This window comes from Rhincodon typus, chromosome 18 (genome assembly GCF_021869965.1).
Source record: "Rhincodon typus isolate 14 chromosome 18, sRhiTyp1.1, whole genome shotgun sequence".
NCBI lineage: Eukaryota > Metazoa > Chordata > Chondrichthyes > Orectolobiformes > Rhincodontidae > Rhincodon > Rhincodon typus.
Genome location: NC_063349.1, coordinates 14,512,460 through 14,529,526, shown reverse-complemented (window position 1 = coordinate 14,529,526; position 17,067 = coordinate 14,512,460). Strand labels below are relative to the sequence as shown.

Below are 17,067 nucleotides of genomic sequence, written 5' to 3'. Positions count from 1 at the left end.
TGGAGTCATAATTAATACAAAGATGACTGTAGTTGTTGGTCAGTCATCTCAGCCCAAGACATTTCTGCAGGAGCTCCGTGGTGCTCAGTTTCAGCTACATCATCAATGATCTTCCCTCCATTATAACATTAGATGTGGAGATGTTTGCTAATAATTGCATAATATTCAGCAGCAGTTGCAACTCCTCAGATACTGAAGCAGTCCATGTCCATATATATAGTGTGGCTAGAAGAGCAGCAGGTCAGGGACCAGGAATTCTGTGGCATGTTACTTACCTCCTGACTATCCAGTATCTACGATGCATAAATTACAAGTATGATGGAATACTCCCCACTTGCACGGATGAGGACAGCTCCAACAACACAAGGAACTTGACAACATCCAGGAGAAAGCTAGCCCACTGAACTGATACCACATCCACAAACATTCACTCTCTCCACTGACGCTCTGTTGCAGCAGTGCATACCATCTACAAGATGCACCTCAGAAATTTGCCAAGGTTCCTCAGACAGCATGTTACAAACCCACAACTGCTACCATCCAGAAAGGATAAGGGCAGTAGATACATGTGAACATCACCAGCAAATTCCCCTTCAAGCCACTTACCATCCTGGAGTTGGAAATATAGTAGCATTTTTTTCCACTGTCATTGGAGCAAAAATCCTGGAGCTCCCTCCCTACTGGCAATATGGGTCTACCTAAAGCACATGAACTGCAGCAGTTCAAGAAGGCAGCTCACCATCACATTCTGACGGACAGTTAGGGACAAGCAATAAATGCTGATCCGGCTAACGATGCTCGCATCCAATGAATGAATAAACAAAAAGTTAAAATGGTCACACAGATTCAGAATGAATATAAGATTCTAAGTTTATCAGAATCCTGACTTAACTTTAGTGGAAACCCCAAAGAGACTAACAAATTTTCACAGAATTTCAATGTTTGTATAACAGCACAAGCAGAGTGTGAAGAAGATATCACTATCCTGTTCTCTCCACAAGAACTCAGAAATATAGCATACTTTCATATGGGAAATCTGGCTACTGCTCTAGTAAACAGTTGAATTACAGTGAAGGAATTAGAGCTGTATCATCTTTCAATTGCAAAGGTTTCTATCACCACTGATTGATCAAAGCAGATAAATACTTGGCAACTCTTCCTTCTCCACACAGTCCTGAAGGTGGCGAGTTTGATTTTCAGAAATATTCCCCATCCTGCTATAACCTCTGCCACCCTCACCCTCTTGCACCCTTAAATTGTGTTCCCCAAGTCCTCAGCCAGACTGCTAGATCAACTGCTACACAAACATGAATAGGCATAGGACATATACATTGTTTGGCTCGCTGCTATGACATCAATTTATCACTGAACTGATTACCAGCAATACTAATCGAAAACTCTGGCCTTGTTGGAAAACTGGAGTGGAGTCAGTGAGTAACCTTTAAGAATCAAGAGTAGAAATAAAATCAATGTTTGTCTCACCATGTCAGAGTGCTCATTCTGTGATCATCTCTTCCAATCTTATCATAAACAGCTTCTTGGAGGCTTTGGAAACTACTGGATGGCGCAATTTCCACCAAGTTACACATCAGTTCTCTCTGTTCAACAAACATTAGAGTTTCAAACAGTTTGAAAAATAACAAAGAAAGCACTTTCTATTCTCATGGTACACTGTTAAACTTATATATCATTTCAATTAAGTGCACCATTACTGGTTAGGAAAATCCTGAATGTGTTTCCCAAACAAAGTGAATATCTTTGTTGTTTTCAAAAGATATATACAAAGTTAAAGCTGTTGTTTTAACACACAAGCAGCAAGGAGTGTAATCTGATAAACAGGACTGGGGCGGGGTATGTTGCATACATAATATAGCACAAGTGCATGAAGGGACCGGGACTGTAGCAATCCTAGTCTCTCGCTCAAAAAACCAGGACTGCTTTTAGTAAACAGCTCTCCATGTTGGAAATCAATGTTCTCTTATTACACTTAAAAAAAATTAAATAATGATAAACAAAAACAATTTCAGCTCTTCTCAAAAACCTTCAAATCAGAATGTTTGGAGAAAAAAAGTACTTAAAATAAATTATAAAATAGCTTTAAAAAAAATGAACCAGATACTGTTAGTAACACAGTAATTTAAAAAAAAAATTCATTCATGGCATGGGGCATCACTGGTTAGACCAGCATTTATTCCCCATCCCTAATTGCCCAGAGGGCAGTTAAGAGTCAACCACATTGCTATGAGTCTGGAGTCACATTTGTGCCAGACCAGGTAAGGATGGCAGTTACCTTCCCTAAAGGACATTAGTGTACCAGATGGGTTCTTCCGACAATCAACGATGGAATCATAGTCAACATTAGACTTCCAGATCTTTTCTAGTATAAATTCCACCATCTGCTATGGCGGGAGTCGAATCTGGGTCCCCAGAACATTATCTGGGTCTCTGGATTAACACTCCAGCGAAAATACCATGACCTCCCCAGTTTAGTTCAGAAATAGGATTAGTGAAGGACAGCGTTCCATATTTCAGCAGTAATCATTGCACACTGAGCATCAAAATGTCTCAGAATAAATCTGTTACTTTTCATTGAATTGTTTTTTAGACATATTCAGACATACCCAAGTTATCGGAGGAGCTTCAGGACTAAGTAGCTGGCATTGGTCAGGATTGATCAATCCCAGTTTGTGAAATCCTTTCACTACATTTGCATATCCCTGAAAGAGGACACAGGACAATACGTATTCAGGTCACTTATGTCTCATTACTGGTCTGCACTGCAAATTAAAAAAATCTTCAACAGATTAAGCATCATCCAGGATCAGTCTTGTTTAAGGTGCTTGACATTGTTTCCTCTGGAATAGATGACGGCTGTGGTGAATATTTAATGAATCAACTTCTTTGCTAAGATGATGAAAATGGTTAAATCTTTCTTTTACAAAATCGTGAAAGCTAATTCCCTAAATCCACTAAAATCTACAGGAAAGCCTACTCAGCCAAGAGGTGCTGGATTATTGCTCATATGGATTTGGAGCAGAAAACAGATGCTGGTATTAAATATAAGACAAGAAATAATCTTCACGAAAATAGGCCTATTAAAAGCCATAGCTATAAAGGAACACAAAAACCTTAAATCTGTCTGGGAAATAGGGTAAAAAATGAAAAAAAAAAAATGAAACTACAAGACAATTTATTTCTCAGTGAAGCCCAATGCTGAGAAAAACATTCTGAAGTGAATTCTGAGCATTAGTAAATTCAACAGACCCATGAAAACATGTCTGAATGCTTCAATAACGAAAGTATCCAGGAAAGAGGGAAATGCAATAGTAGTTTGCATTCATACAGCACCCTTATACAGTGAAACTTGTGCAGCATCACAGGAGCATTAACAGAGAACATTTCACACCAAACAACACGAGACAGGAGAGGTGATTTTATCAAAGAAATAGTTTTTAAACAAGTATCTTAAATGAGGGGGAGATAAAAAAAAAAAAGAGATTGGGGAGAACAGAAAGGTTTAGGAAGAAATTCCAGAATGGAGGACCCAGACAGCAGAAAACATAGCGGTCAACGATGGAATGATGAAAACTGGGGATGTACAAGAGGTCAGAATTGAAGGAGAAGAGAGATTTAGGAGAATTTGAGAGCCGACAGACACCACTCCATGCACACATTAAAGGTCAGGAGAGGTGAAAAATCAGAAAGTTGATTGATACAGAACTTATGTCACTGCATTCTCAAATACAACCACTGATCAACACAGCCAATGACAACAAGTTTTTCTTGTCCTTTGACCACATTGGCGCACCAGCTGAAAGCGAACATTTAGCCTTTTCTAGTGATGCATTGCCAGGGAGAGGGAAAGAGAAAGACAGCATGTGAAAGAGAGAGACGGAATGTGTGTGAGTGAGAGACAGAGAAAGAGAGAGAGAGAGAGTTCAGTAAAGAAGAACATCCAGACTATAGGAGTACTAAGTAATTCCTTCACAGTAAGCAACAATATTGGCCATTTAATGACTCATCTGAAAGTTAGTTTCCAACCTCAGTGTGTTACATTGCTCAAAATGAATCTGCAAGAAAATCGGTCTATCATATGTCATATGAGCATCATAAGCAATTACAGTAAGTTCGTTCAATGTAGATGGAGAATGGAAAACAATGCAATGAATTTTAATAGAGATTACAAAATGCAATAACAGATCTCTTAATATATCCAGGAGGTAAAGTAGGAACAAAAAGAACAGACATGTACCATTCAGTGCTCTCGTCTATTCCACAATCCAGAGAGAGATCATGGCTAATCAATTTATTTGCCTCTCTTGACTCCAGATCCCCACCCCAGCCTAGCAAAAAAAAAAATCTATCAATCATAGACAAAAATTATTGACTGAACCACTACCTTTTGTGGGACAAAATTTCACACTTCTACCATCACCGTACGAAGAAGTATTTTCTAACTTTTCTCCCAAATGGCTGACACTGATTTTAGGATTAATGTCCTTTGTCCTGGATGACCTCACCACCAGGAAATGCTTCCCTGTTTCTGCCTTTCCAATTCCTTTCAAAGTTCCTAAATCCTCAATTCATTCATTCATGACCTTCTATGTTTTAGCATACATCTCCTCATAATACAACCCCCACAGTCCTGGGAACATTTCAGTGAAACTGCACTGCATCCTTCCAAAAGCCCAAGCACAGGTCCTTGTGGTACTCTTCTTCCAAATCGCGTATGTACCTGTTCTTCCTATTCTCCATCATCTTGCCTATTTCCAAGTCAGATTAATAATTTGCTTTTTCTAACAAGAATTTCCATTTTAGGTAATTCTTTTAAGTGGAATTGTGCTGGGTGTCTTCTGGAAGTCCAGTTAAACTATATCTATAGACATTTCCTCTTCACTAATGTAGTTACTTCCTCAAAATATTAGATTCATTATACGTAACATGTACATCGAACAAGATTGCAGTAATTGTCTCATATTTGGATGAAGACAGTTAGCCTGCTTCTTGTTTTTGTATGCTAATTTTTTTGTATGCTTTTCACTTTCGTTCTGCACTGCTGAATAACAGCAATATGAAAATTAAAAGTCAAATGTGTAAGTTTCACCCTATAGGACACAGTCTCTCCGTCAGCAAGTCCTCAATGCGTGCCTCCTTTTGGTGTCAAACTGAAACTAGGTCCCTTGTGGCCCCAAGTTAAAGATCCAGGGGAACTCTGAGGAGGCTTGTGCCCCAGACACGCAGTGTGTAATTCCAATGTCATGTGGTTAAACCCTGGCACTCATGAAACAAACTCCCAGAGATAAGCAAATAACTCCACTACCTGTGGATGCCTCAGGAGAGTGAAGGCTAAGAGAGCAAATCCTGACAAAAGTCTGGAGTGGTGCACTCGGCAAAACCAATGTCCAAATATGTCATCTTTCTGTCAACTGTTGAACTCAAACACATGCCAAAATGTAGTACTTTGCATTAAAATCAGAAATTTCTGGAAAAGCCCAGCAAGTCTGGCATCATCTGTACAGAGAAATCAGAGTTAATGTTTCGGGTCCAGTGACCCTTCCTCAGAAGAGTACTTTGCATTTTGCGTTCTTTTGATTCCAACTAGAGAGATTGGAAAGGGATACCTCGAGGTTTGCTCTCTTAGATTTCACGCAGGATAGTGCCCTGGAGAGGACATTCTAGTTCTACAGCAGAGCATTAATGTAACCCAGGAGACAGCAGTTACACATTGCAGAATAGACTAACGCACAGGACAGGTGCCGGGGGCTGTCTCTGACAATGGAAAGAACCATGATAGCCTATTGGTTGACCAATACTCATCTCTTGACTGGTCAGAAGCTCATTTTCCATGGTCCATCTCCTTCAGTGAGTGCTTGGAGGTTACAGTCTCCAGTCAACAAGCAATCCAACGCTTCAGGCAATTAAATAAAACAAGTTGAAGATGCCACCTTTTGATTGGTCCTGATGTGCCAGCTTGACAATCTATAGGACTGAAAGACCACTTACAACTGGTTGATAATGTGGAAAAGTAGCAGTGATCAACATATACCCTGATAGGCTGAAAGTCAACACAACCTTCTTCGAAGAGACCGGGCTCGTCGAGAGTGGATAACTAAAAGCAAAACATTACAATAGAGGAAAAGCTGACTCGAGCACTGAAATGATGTCCCTTGTGCCAAGGTCCTACCCAGACAAATAAAACAATAGTTCTGCAACTCAATTGAACAAACGTGCTCCAGCATTCCCATACACAGTGCAGAAAGGAGATAGGGTGCTGTCTTAAAGTGTATTCTATCTCTGGGAGGGGCCCAGTGCCACACAGGATGTGTGTGGCGCAAGGATTATTTTATCAGTACAGCAGGAGACTATTATATGCCATCTTCATAAATCTCATGATGGCATCGAACCTATTTAAACTAATGGAAAAATTTAACTGAAGCTGTTCAATGAGATTTCTCTTCTTCGAATGACTGCATGATACGCAAGGTTAAGAATGACAGGACAACATCAGAACTGCTCGAGATCCACAACAGGATTAAAACAGGGCTGTGTTACATTAATGATGCTCTTTGACTTGTTCATCTTTGCCCTTTGTCATTAATCATCAGGGGTCACACTTACGTAGCAAAAGAAAAAAAAAGGTTCAGCCTCACTTGCCCGAGATACAAGAGAGAGGGAGAGGTGCCAAATCATCAGAGACTTGCTTAAGGCCGACGATATTGAATTGACCGGACCAGACAACACTACCCTTTTGACTGAACCCAACCCAACCCAACAACCCGTGGGTCGGGCCCACCCTCCGACCTGACCACCCCCACCAGTCCCCACCAGTCCCAACCACCCCCACCACTCCCAACCACCTTCAGCTCTCATCCAAACTTCTTGATACCAATACCTATCACCCACCTGGCATCCTATTCCCTACCCACATGGCACTTGCACCCCCATACTGAGGATCACTTTCACCAGCACCTTTCTGTTCCAATTCCTGATGAAACTCAGCTCCTCAGCCTTGGATAATAAGTTCCAGGTGTTCCACACATTTTCTGCTGATGGTTTACAACTTTTCACCTCAAACTGAGAATTTTGAAGTTTTCACTTTTTACCTTGTATCTGAGGGTGCCCCGTAACAAGGTACGAGCTGATTCAATGCTGTACCATGTTGCGTATTTGAGACTGTTCCTGTTTGGTATACCCTCTAGGTTGAAACCTGGGAAGGCAGCCATTGGACTTGCACTGTCAAGAATAGCACCTCCAGCCGGGATGTCAACTACCTGCAGATTTAACAACGTACAAAAAGCACAAAGTTTAAAAAGTGAACTGGAGAATCCTTTGGGTTGCTGTGCAATAACAGCTTCAGAATTCAGTTGCAAAGTTCACAATTTTGCTGGCAATACCAAAGGATATCTCAATTAGCTTTTATAAGGGTGTTACACATAGTGAGCTGTTATCCCATGTTCAACCATAGTGGCGAACAACATACTGGACATGAATTAGAAGAATACTGCCTCCTAATATCAGTTTATTTATACGTCATTACAGATTAAAGTTTCAAAATGTAATATGACTGAAAATGGCCAAGAAAATCATTGCCTCAATGAAAACATGCATCTCAATAATTCAAAGACAGTGGTTCTCCCACTGTTGCAACATACAAATGGGCACCATGTGGAAGTTCCAACATTACCCAGGAAATAGAAACTTTCAGTGGGCACTTCCCCAGCATCTGGAAATCTCTTGAAAACATCCCCTGAGCTAGAATCAGAGATTTCAGAGGTTCCAACTTATTTACCTTAATACTTACACAAAAAAGGTTAGAGAAATTAAAGGCTGCTCTATGTTTATCAACCCCATCCCTTCAGACACCTGATACCTATCCCCCTAATCTGGCAACACCTCACTGTCCCCCTCAACCGTTCACTGATTCAAACCCCAACACCACCTCCAAATCCCATTCCCCGCAACCCCACCATCGCAGCACCTACCCCCCCCATCCCAACACGCTGGCACCCAACTCCCACAGACCCTCTAGACCTGGTACCTGTTCTCCCAAACTCTGGTTCCTCAAGCTCCTGATCCCTCATGGATCTGACCCTCTCCACCCACGAACATCCAACCTTTCAACACCCAAACTCCCCAGATCTAAGACAACACTGCCAGCAACAACACTATCCAACCCCCTGAATCAACTGGACCTGACAACACTACCCTCTGGACTGAACCTGACCTAACAGGCTGTAACTACATCCACCCTCCGACCTGACCACCCCACCACTCTTAACCACCTTCAGCTCTCATCCAACCTTCTTAATATCAATACCTATCGTCCATCTGGCACCCTACTCCCTACCCACCTGGCACCTGCACCCCCATACCCACCTAGAACATATGTCCCACCTACCTGGTTCCTCACCTCACCCACTAGGCACACATTACCCTCTCCCCCATCCAACTGCTACCCTACCCCATCATCACCTTGTACCCTTTAACACACATAGCTCTCCATACCCCTCACCCTCCTGGCAACCAATCACCCACCCACCTCTCACCCTACACACAGAATCAGTGATACAGTGCAGTAGGAGACCATTAGTCCACATCTGCACTGCCTCTTCAAATGAGCGTTATGAATTAATGCCAATCTCCTGCCTTTACTCTGTAACCATGCACGTTATTTCTACTCAAGTGAACAACCACCTCAAATGAACCTACATCCGCCACACTCTAAGTAGTGAATTCCAGACCTTAACTACTCAGAAGTTGGAAAAATCCTGCATAAGATACTACACCATGTCAAAAAAATCCTTAGAACATGTGCTATCAGATCCAATATGCATAGTAACTGATAAGCTACAAAAGGATGTGCTCTTTGTGATAATTTTCAAACTAACTATTGCAAGAGTTGTTTGACACGGAGACGTAGATTGCCCTAAACAAACAGGTAGGGATCAATTAACTAAAAAGTAATGTTTTACCTTTCCATCCTTTAAATAGGTGGCTGGGCGGATTGTATTTAACAGAGCTCCAGATGGACTCCAGCTAAACTTGTACCCAAGGGGGTTATCAGAACATTCAGGGGCAGGGAGACCTCCACAGAATGAAACAAAAGACTCTATCTGAAGAAAGAAAAATAAATTACACCAAAGTAAATCAAGGCCCATAAAAAGGCAAAGCACATTTCAGTTTAGATCTTGATGTGAAACGTGCCTCACTGTCAGTATAGATGACTTTTAATAAAACCTGTCTACTCACACAACTTATGAAAACAAGTATTACCAACCCTTCACTTTATATAGTCTGACATGTTCCCACGATCCCCAACCAAATGCCACACATTGAATCAGTCCAACAGCAAGGCAGAGTGGATAATGTTCCCATGTAATTTCTACTTTATTCAAGTCCCACTGTATCATAGGTAGCGTTCATCATTGCAGTTATCTAGATATCACCACATAACAGGTAAGTCTGATTTCAAAAGTAATTTTTGCTTTGATACATAGACTAATTAACAGAATTTAAAAATTTAAATTCCCTGGCAAACGTACTCTGAATGCAAATTGGGAGTTGATCCATTGTGGAGATAAATGGCTTCAAATAATAGCACTCACCAGTGAACCTTGCTCTTTTGCTTCATCAAAGCGTTTCATCGCCAGCATGTGGTCAATCCCTGGATCCAGACCAACCTCATTTAAAACAGTAATCCCAGCATCCAGTGCACTGAACAAGATATAAGCAATAAAAGAAAATGTTCAAAAGTAATCATGAGCTCTTCTTCCTGGTAATTCTCACAATGTGTCAGGTTAATGTTTAATTACTTTCCAGGGATTGATTAGCTCCAAGTCAAGTTTGCTTAAAACAGGAAAACACAAATTATTTCAGCAAAGCAACTGATTTGTGTGTGGGGCTGCAGTTGCACAACAGGCTAACTACCAGAGTCTATACTTACAACACATGGCATCCTTAAAAGGAGAACTATTTCAAAAATAAAGGTATGCATACAACATTCCCCTCATTTCCAAAAAAAGTCTGATTATTTATAACAACAAGCAAGGCTACAGTGTTGTTGATGCATCCAGATCTCATGACTGTCACAACCTACAGCACGGTCAGTGATGTTGTCTGGTCTTCTTGACCATGTTGTCAATTTTACTTCTGGGATTGCAGTTGCTGTTCTAGAATTTGCTTGCCCTTCTGCACTGGACAAGTCTTTTTTTTTTTAAAACCAGTTTAACTACTGATGGATCAGATCCCTCCAGCCGTGCCAAGTCATTCAAATCTTCTTCCTATTTTATCCGTTAAGAGCTTCCGGCTTATTTTGATGTAAAATAGAATCACAGAATCCCTGCATTGTAAGGTTAGTCAAAAGAGAAAGAAGCATACGACAAATCTAGGCAGCTACAAACTTACAAAGTCCTGGAGGAGTACAGAGAAATTAGAAAGGAACTTAAATGCACAATTAGGAAGGCAAAAAGGGGCCATGAAATGTCTTTAGCAAACAGGGTCAAGGAGAATCCCAAGGCTTTTTATTCATATGTTAGGAGAAACAGGATAACAAGGGAAAGAGTAGGCCCACTCAAGGACGAAGGAGAGAAGTTATACGTAGAGCCACAGGAAGTGGGGGAGATCCTGAATGAATACTTTGTATCGGTTTTCACGCAAGGAGAAGGACATGACTAATGCTGAGGTCAGGGATGAGTATGTGAATACTCTAGAGAATGTCAACATATTGAAAGAGAAAATTTTGGGAATGCTACATTGCATTAAGAGAGACAACTCCCCAGGATGAGATGGGATCTACCCCAGGTTGGTCAGAGAGGCACGGGAGGAAATAGCTGGGGCATTGGCAGATATCTTCACATCGTCACTGACCACAGGTGAAGTTCCAAAGTTCTGGAGATTAGCGAATGTTGTTCCCTTGTTCGAGAAAGGATGCAGTGATTATCCAGGAAACTATAGGCTGGTAAGCCTGATGTCTGTGGTGGGGAAGCTCTTGGAGAAGATACTGAGGGACAAGAGATATGCGCATTTGGAGGAAAATGGACTAGTTAGTGACAGGCAGCATGGTTTTGTACAGGGAAGGTCATGTTTCACCAACCTGATCGAATTTTTTGAAGAGGTGACGAGGATAATTAATGAGGAAAGGGCTGTGGATGTAGTTTATATGGACTTTAGTAAGGCACTTGATACATGGCAGGTTGGTAGAAAAACTAAAATCACAAGGGATTTGGGGTGGCCTGGCTAGATGGATAGAAAACTAGCTTGGTCATAGAAGACAGAGGGTAGTGGTGGAAGGATGTTTTTCAGAATGGATACCAGGAACTAGAGGTGTTCCACAGGGCTCAATCTTAGGTCCTTTGTTGTTTGTAGTAATATATAAATGATCTGGAGGAAAATGTGGGCGGCCTGATAAGCAAGTTTGCTGATGACACGAAGATGGTGGAGTTGCTAATAGTGCCAATGATTGTGAAAGTATACAACAGGATATAGATAGATTGGCTACTTGGGCACAGAAATGGCAGATGGAGTTTAATCCAGAAAAATATGAGGTGATGCATTTTGGAGGATCAAAGTTAGGTGTGAATTATATTGTGAATGGCAGAACCCTTAGGAACATTAACATACAGACAGATCTGGGCGTGCAGGTCCACAGTTCCCTGAAAGTGGCAACACAGGTAGCGAAGGTGATTAAGAAGGCATATGGCATGCTTGCCTTCATCGCCCGAAGCTTGGAGTACAAGAGTTAGCAAAACATGTTACAGCTATATTAAACCCTCGGTAGGCTGCATTTGGACTATTGTGTGCAGTTTTGGTCACCACACTACCAGAGGGACGTGGAAGCTTCGGAGAGAGTACAGAGAAGTTTCACCAGATGTTGCCTGGTCTCCAGGGCATTGACTATGAGGAAAGGTTAAAAAGACTAGGATTGTTTTCACTGGAAAGATGGCGGCTGAGAGGAGACGTGATAGAGCTCAGGTGATATTCACAAGTTTAAATTCATCCTGAGCCAGTTGTTCAGCCATCCTCTTGAACTATCATCTTTTTCTGTCATAGTAGAGAGCATGAATGCAGAAGAAAGTGAAGTGTTACACTCTTCCTTCATATTCAGTTCTGCAAGTATTTCTTAAATAGTCTGCTGCATTTTAGTTTGGTCTCTGGTGTTTGATTGACTTCATGGCATCTTAGTAGATCTGTAACAATTGATGCTACTAATTGTAATAATTACAAGTGTCGTATAGATTTACACTAATATACTTTGAGGTTCATTTTTCATTTCTATACATAATTATCATCATATTATAATTAACGGTTATATGATAAAAGCATTTATTTGTCATGTTTCAATACAAGTGTAACAATATCTAGCACTGTGCTGAGATGTTGCCTATGCATGTCATCACTCTTACAAGCTGCTTTTAAAAGAGTTATTTTTAACTGTAAAAAAAATTACAAATGATTTTCATCAAGATACATGATTGGCTTTAAATCCAATGGTTACGGTGCAGTTTGCATCCTGTAAACTCAGGCAAGCACAACTGGGTAGACAATTGCAGAGTTAGGAAGAAGTGAGTAGGGAAATAAATGAGAAGATGAAGACAGCTCTATAAATGACAATGAATCTCGCGGCAAAGTAAAAAGTAGACTTTGTAATTATTCTGTAGGAATGCTCATGCATGAACCCTCAGTGTGTATTGAAGTCCATTGTTGGGGGCAAAGATTCCATCAGCATTAACAGTTTATACTCTAATACACACATAGCCTAATATCAGCTTAGCAGGAATCAGGATTAAGGACCTGTTGATATCCCACTTGTTACACTGCAACTAACAAAAAAAAGAGATTTATGATGGTAAAGTCTCAAGGTCATTGGAGCTGTACAGCACAGAAACAGACCCATGGGTCCAACTCGCCCATGCCAACCAAGTTTCCCAAACTGAACTAGTCCCACTTGCCTGTGTTTGGCCCACATCCCTCCAAGCCTTTCCTATACATGCATCTGTCCAAAATGTCTTTTAAATGTTGTTACTATACTTGCATCTATCAACTTCCTCTAGCAGTTCCTACCATACACGAACCACCCTCTGAAAAAGGTGCCCCTCAGGTCCCTTCAAAAATCTTTCTCCTTTTACCTTAAAAATATTGATGAGCCTATGTGAAAACTGGCTAAAAGACATTGAGACCTTTCATCATTCCTCCATAGATAGCCAGTAACATGAACCCGTGCACAAAGGACCACAGATCATCATTGTTTGAATTAGTAATTCATGATCTTGTGAGCAGTTGTTTAAAAGGGACCAATACCATGAAGGTTATAATACAACTCAAAACTTAATCACACAAAGTTAAGTTTACATCAAATTCTGAGCAAGTGCAGACAGCAAATTGTTAATGATTAGCCAAGTATATGACAAACATTATACTCAGATGTCTGGATTTTAGATTCAGTGTCCACTTGCTGCTATTAAAATTACACTGCTTGTCATTCCTATCTGCCACTGCTTCTATCAGATTGTTGGACTCTGTTGTCAAGAATAATTTCCATAATTGCAAATCATTAGGAAAATGTTGCTCAGTGCCCCTGTTCAATTCCCGTGATGGCAGCAGCATGGAGTCTAAGCCACTCTGACTAATGCTAGAAACCAGAAATCAGAAGGATTGAGAATATCAACATGGACTGGAGAAGGGGGCATGATAGCTTGAACAAAGCAGGAGAAAAGCAAAATACTTGCCCCACTCCAACCAATGTAAGGGCAAACATATCCATACGAAATAGGAATGGGGTAGGCCATTCAGCCCCTCGAGCAGTCTCTACCATTCAATATGATCATGGCTGCATCACAGTGGAGTAAAGACTGAGGACGTAGAGGAACATAAACAACTCCAAAATGTATCCACAGTAACCCAGTCTCTCTGCATTATATAAATGCTACATCTTATTTCTAATTTTGCACTACGCAAGCAATGAAGCATTGTATATGCCTTGAACTTAAGTTATGACAAGTCCATGTCATATTGCACTTTCAGTGACACATCATATTCAGGGCTGTTCATGAGTTGTCTTTCTTTTTAAATTATTCATTAGTTTGTACCAGGTTAGCTTGTAAATGTAACATCCTTAGATCAGCTACCAAGGTCGCATTTTCTGTCATGTTCTGCATAAAGCAGCTCAGTAGTTACAGGTTTTGACAGCACGAAAAGTCATACCAATTTTGTGCTCATCTGGGCTCACTGCTAAAATTGTATAACTAGGGGGAGTTTTACCAGCATGGCAGGGGTCCTGACAACAGTCTGGACTACCAGGGGTAACCTTTCCTCCCCATTAACAACTATTCATCCTCTTAGCCAGAAGTTATCAACTCCTTTGTCTGTCTAGCTGTTCTTCTCTCTCTTTAGGCTCTATCCTATCATTTACTCCCTACCCCACACTCCCTCCTCCCTATTTTCTGCATATAAACTGACATTTTCCCAGCTGCCATCAGTTCTGAGGAAGGGTCACCGGACCTGAAATGTTAACTGATTTTTTTCTTCACAGATGCTGCCAGACCTGCTGAGCTTTTCCAGCAACTTCTGTTTTCGTAACCTTGCCTCCGTTGTTTATGGGACACCAGTAGCCAATGAGTTGCTGCTGGAGCTCCTCATCCATTATAACACCTAACCAGAGGGCTGACAGGATAACACAAGATACAAGAAAACAGGAAGCCTGATCGCCTCCTCTCCTTGTTATTTCATGACCACCTCCCCTCGCATGGTATTTCCCCACACCCCATCACCAGCATCTCCCAGCTGTTTCTGGAAGGCTGCTAAATTCTGGCCTCTTGTCTTAAATCCCTACCTTGGCCCAAAAACTTCAACATTCTTATCATAAAATTATACATTTATGTCTACTATTGATTCTGGTACAATACGCAAAATCCTGTCAATCCTCCAAGCAGCAATCTTAAACTTTCTTTTTACTCATTTGGTGATAAATTCACATCCTCTACTTAAAGCCACATTGACCAGTCAAAACTATTTTTGCCAATTTACTCTACTGAAATTTCTCAAAACTTTGAACACTTGAGGATTTACAAACATTTTATAAAATTTATTTTGAGGTAAAGTCAATACACTGGACAAATACAAAGCTAAATAGCAATCCATTCAGCTGGAAGTTCAATGACAGAGACTAAAAGGATACAATGGGTAAAATTTCACTTTTGTCCAATTGGCTCTTTTAGCCAATACCAACCTTTTGTGCATTTCTTTCATTTCAGGAGACTGGTAGCTTGCTGTCACCATGTTCACCTTTTGTTCGATGCACTCCTTCAGCACCACAGGATGAAAAACACCAGGCAGCAAACTACACGAGGGAAAGAAAAATCATAAAGATTGTTTCAGAGCACCTACAGATAGGCATTGTCAGTTTGTGACAGACCGGGTCCAGGGGCAAGGGAATCTGTGACAGGCAGGGCAGGACCAGACCATGATCAAACAGTGTGGGACTGTAACATACAGTGCGGGTGGGTGGTAGATGAGAGGTGAGGGAACCGATGACAAGAAATTCAGCTCTGTGCTTCCTTCAAAACAGTGATATGCAGCAATTATTCAGGCTCAAGCTGACAAATGATAATAACATATAAAACTTTCCTCAAATCATCCCCACATGTAGTCTTCCTCCACTTTTGTTTACCCCAAAAATCAAGATTACTGGGAGATCCTATTAAGGTTCCCTGTCTCTTTTCAGTTCTCCCTCTAAACTCTCCAGATGTAAACAGAAATCTTTCCACAATGCATTGAAACATCACCATGGCAGTACCACTACTTTGTCACTGCTCCACAGCTTTGTTCAGCATAAATACACTAATATACTGCACCAAAAACACATTCTTAAACAGATCCCTTAAATAGATAAAACTCCATCCTTGTGAGAACGAAGGTTATGCATTAATTTACTTAGCAGGGTAATTGCCAGATTAAAATGAGGGAAGACATTTCCAATGGCGAGCCTGCTGAAAACAAACGTACACAAATGTAGTGCAGAAAATTAGACAGCATCAAGAAGGGAGGAACATGGTCCAATGCGGATGGGGAGGTGGATGCGTGGAGTGACAAGAAAGGATAATTTCAGGAACAAGTATATTTGCCGGGGAGGAAGGGTGTTCAGTGAAGACTCTGGGAACGTTGAGGGAAGTAGCCATGTGTAGACTGAAGTGGTATAGTCATCAGTTGTTGAACGAGAGAGGAAATGTGAAACAAGTGACAAAAGTGAGATTACTGTGAAGAAGGTGGTGAGGAGGCCTTTGATTAGCTGGAAAGATACAGTGGTGAGAGAGACTTTAGCGAAGTGGAATTAGAAAATGAATGGGGGACTAACAGGAGGAGGATAAAAGCAAGCAACCAGCTTTGCAGCAACACAAGGAAGGGAGAAGACAAAAGAGGGACATGAAGAAAAAGACATTAGGTCTTACAAAGGCAACGAACTAACCTGATCACAAGGTCATGGGATTTCACCAGTGATGAGAGCTTGTCTCTGTCCTTCTTCATGTCCAGTATTACTGGAGTTGTGTGGTTGTACGTGGAAGTCAGTTTTTCCAACTGGTCTTGGAGCGCAGATGCTGTCGAACAAAATAAAATCAGATATTAGCTTAACCTCTTGTTATCTGTCCAATTTAAAAACGTAAAATATGCAAAATGCACTCTTAAGAACTCTCAAGTTTTTTTTGTTAAGTCTTCCAACTAAAATGATATATTTTAAGGAGATATTAAAGCAGTTCTTGTACATGCTCAAACCCTTCATTTTGTTCAGAGAATGATCAGTCCTTATTCCTTTGTGTGTGTCACCTTTGAGAGTGATAGCATTAAAATTTCTCATCTTAAAAGATTGTGTGTTTAAATCCTAACCCAGAAGTTTGATTTCAAAATCTGACTCTCATGCCATAGTGAAGGAATGCTGCACTGGTCAGAGATTCAGTTTTTCAGGAAATCTTAATCTGAGGCCCTGTCAACCCTCTCAGGTTTGGCATAATATTTAAAGTAGAAAGTCATACGGCAGTTCAAGAAGGCTCATCACTTCTTTTTTTAAAAAGAAAGGGC

General features: G+C 40.9%; 1 protein-coding gene across 3 annotated transcripts in view; it reads right to left on the bottom strand.

Annotated features, from left to right (window-relative positions):
* Positions 1-17,067, bottom strand: part of aass (aminoadipate-semialdehyde synthase) — a 61,190-nt gene that overhangs the window by 4,267 nt on the left and 39,856 nt on the right. For all 3 annotated transcript variants that reach the window (XM_020536093.2, XM_048607433.1, XM_048607434.1), the window contains exons 15-21: positions 16,460-16,589; positions 15,224-15,334; positions 9,606-9,714; positions 8,973-9,113; positions 7,104-7,271; positions 2,622-2,717; positions 1,483-1,598 (exon numbers count right to left, since the gene is read on the bottom strand). In XM_020536093.2, the coding sequence (XP_020391682.1) occupies positions 1,483-1,598; positions 2,622-2,717; positions 7,104-7,271; positions 8,973-9,113; positions 9,606-9,714; positions 15,224-15,334; positions 16,460-16,589 (871 nt within the window). The remainder of the gene's footprint in view (positions 1-1,482; positions 1,599-2,621; positions 2,718-7,103; positions 7,272-8,972; positions 9,114-9,605; positions 9,715-15,223; positions 15,335-16,459; positions 16,590-17,067) is intronic.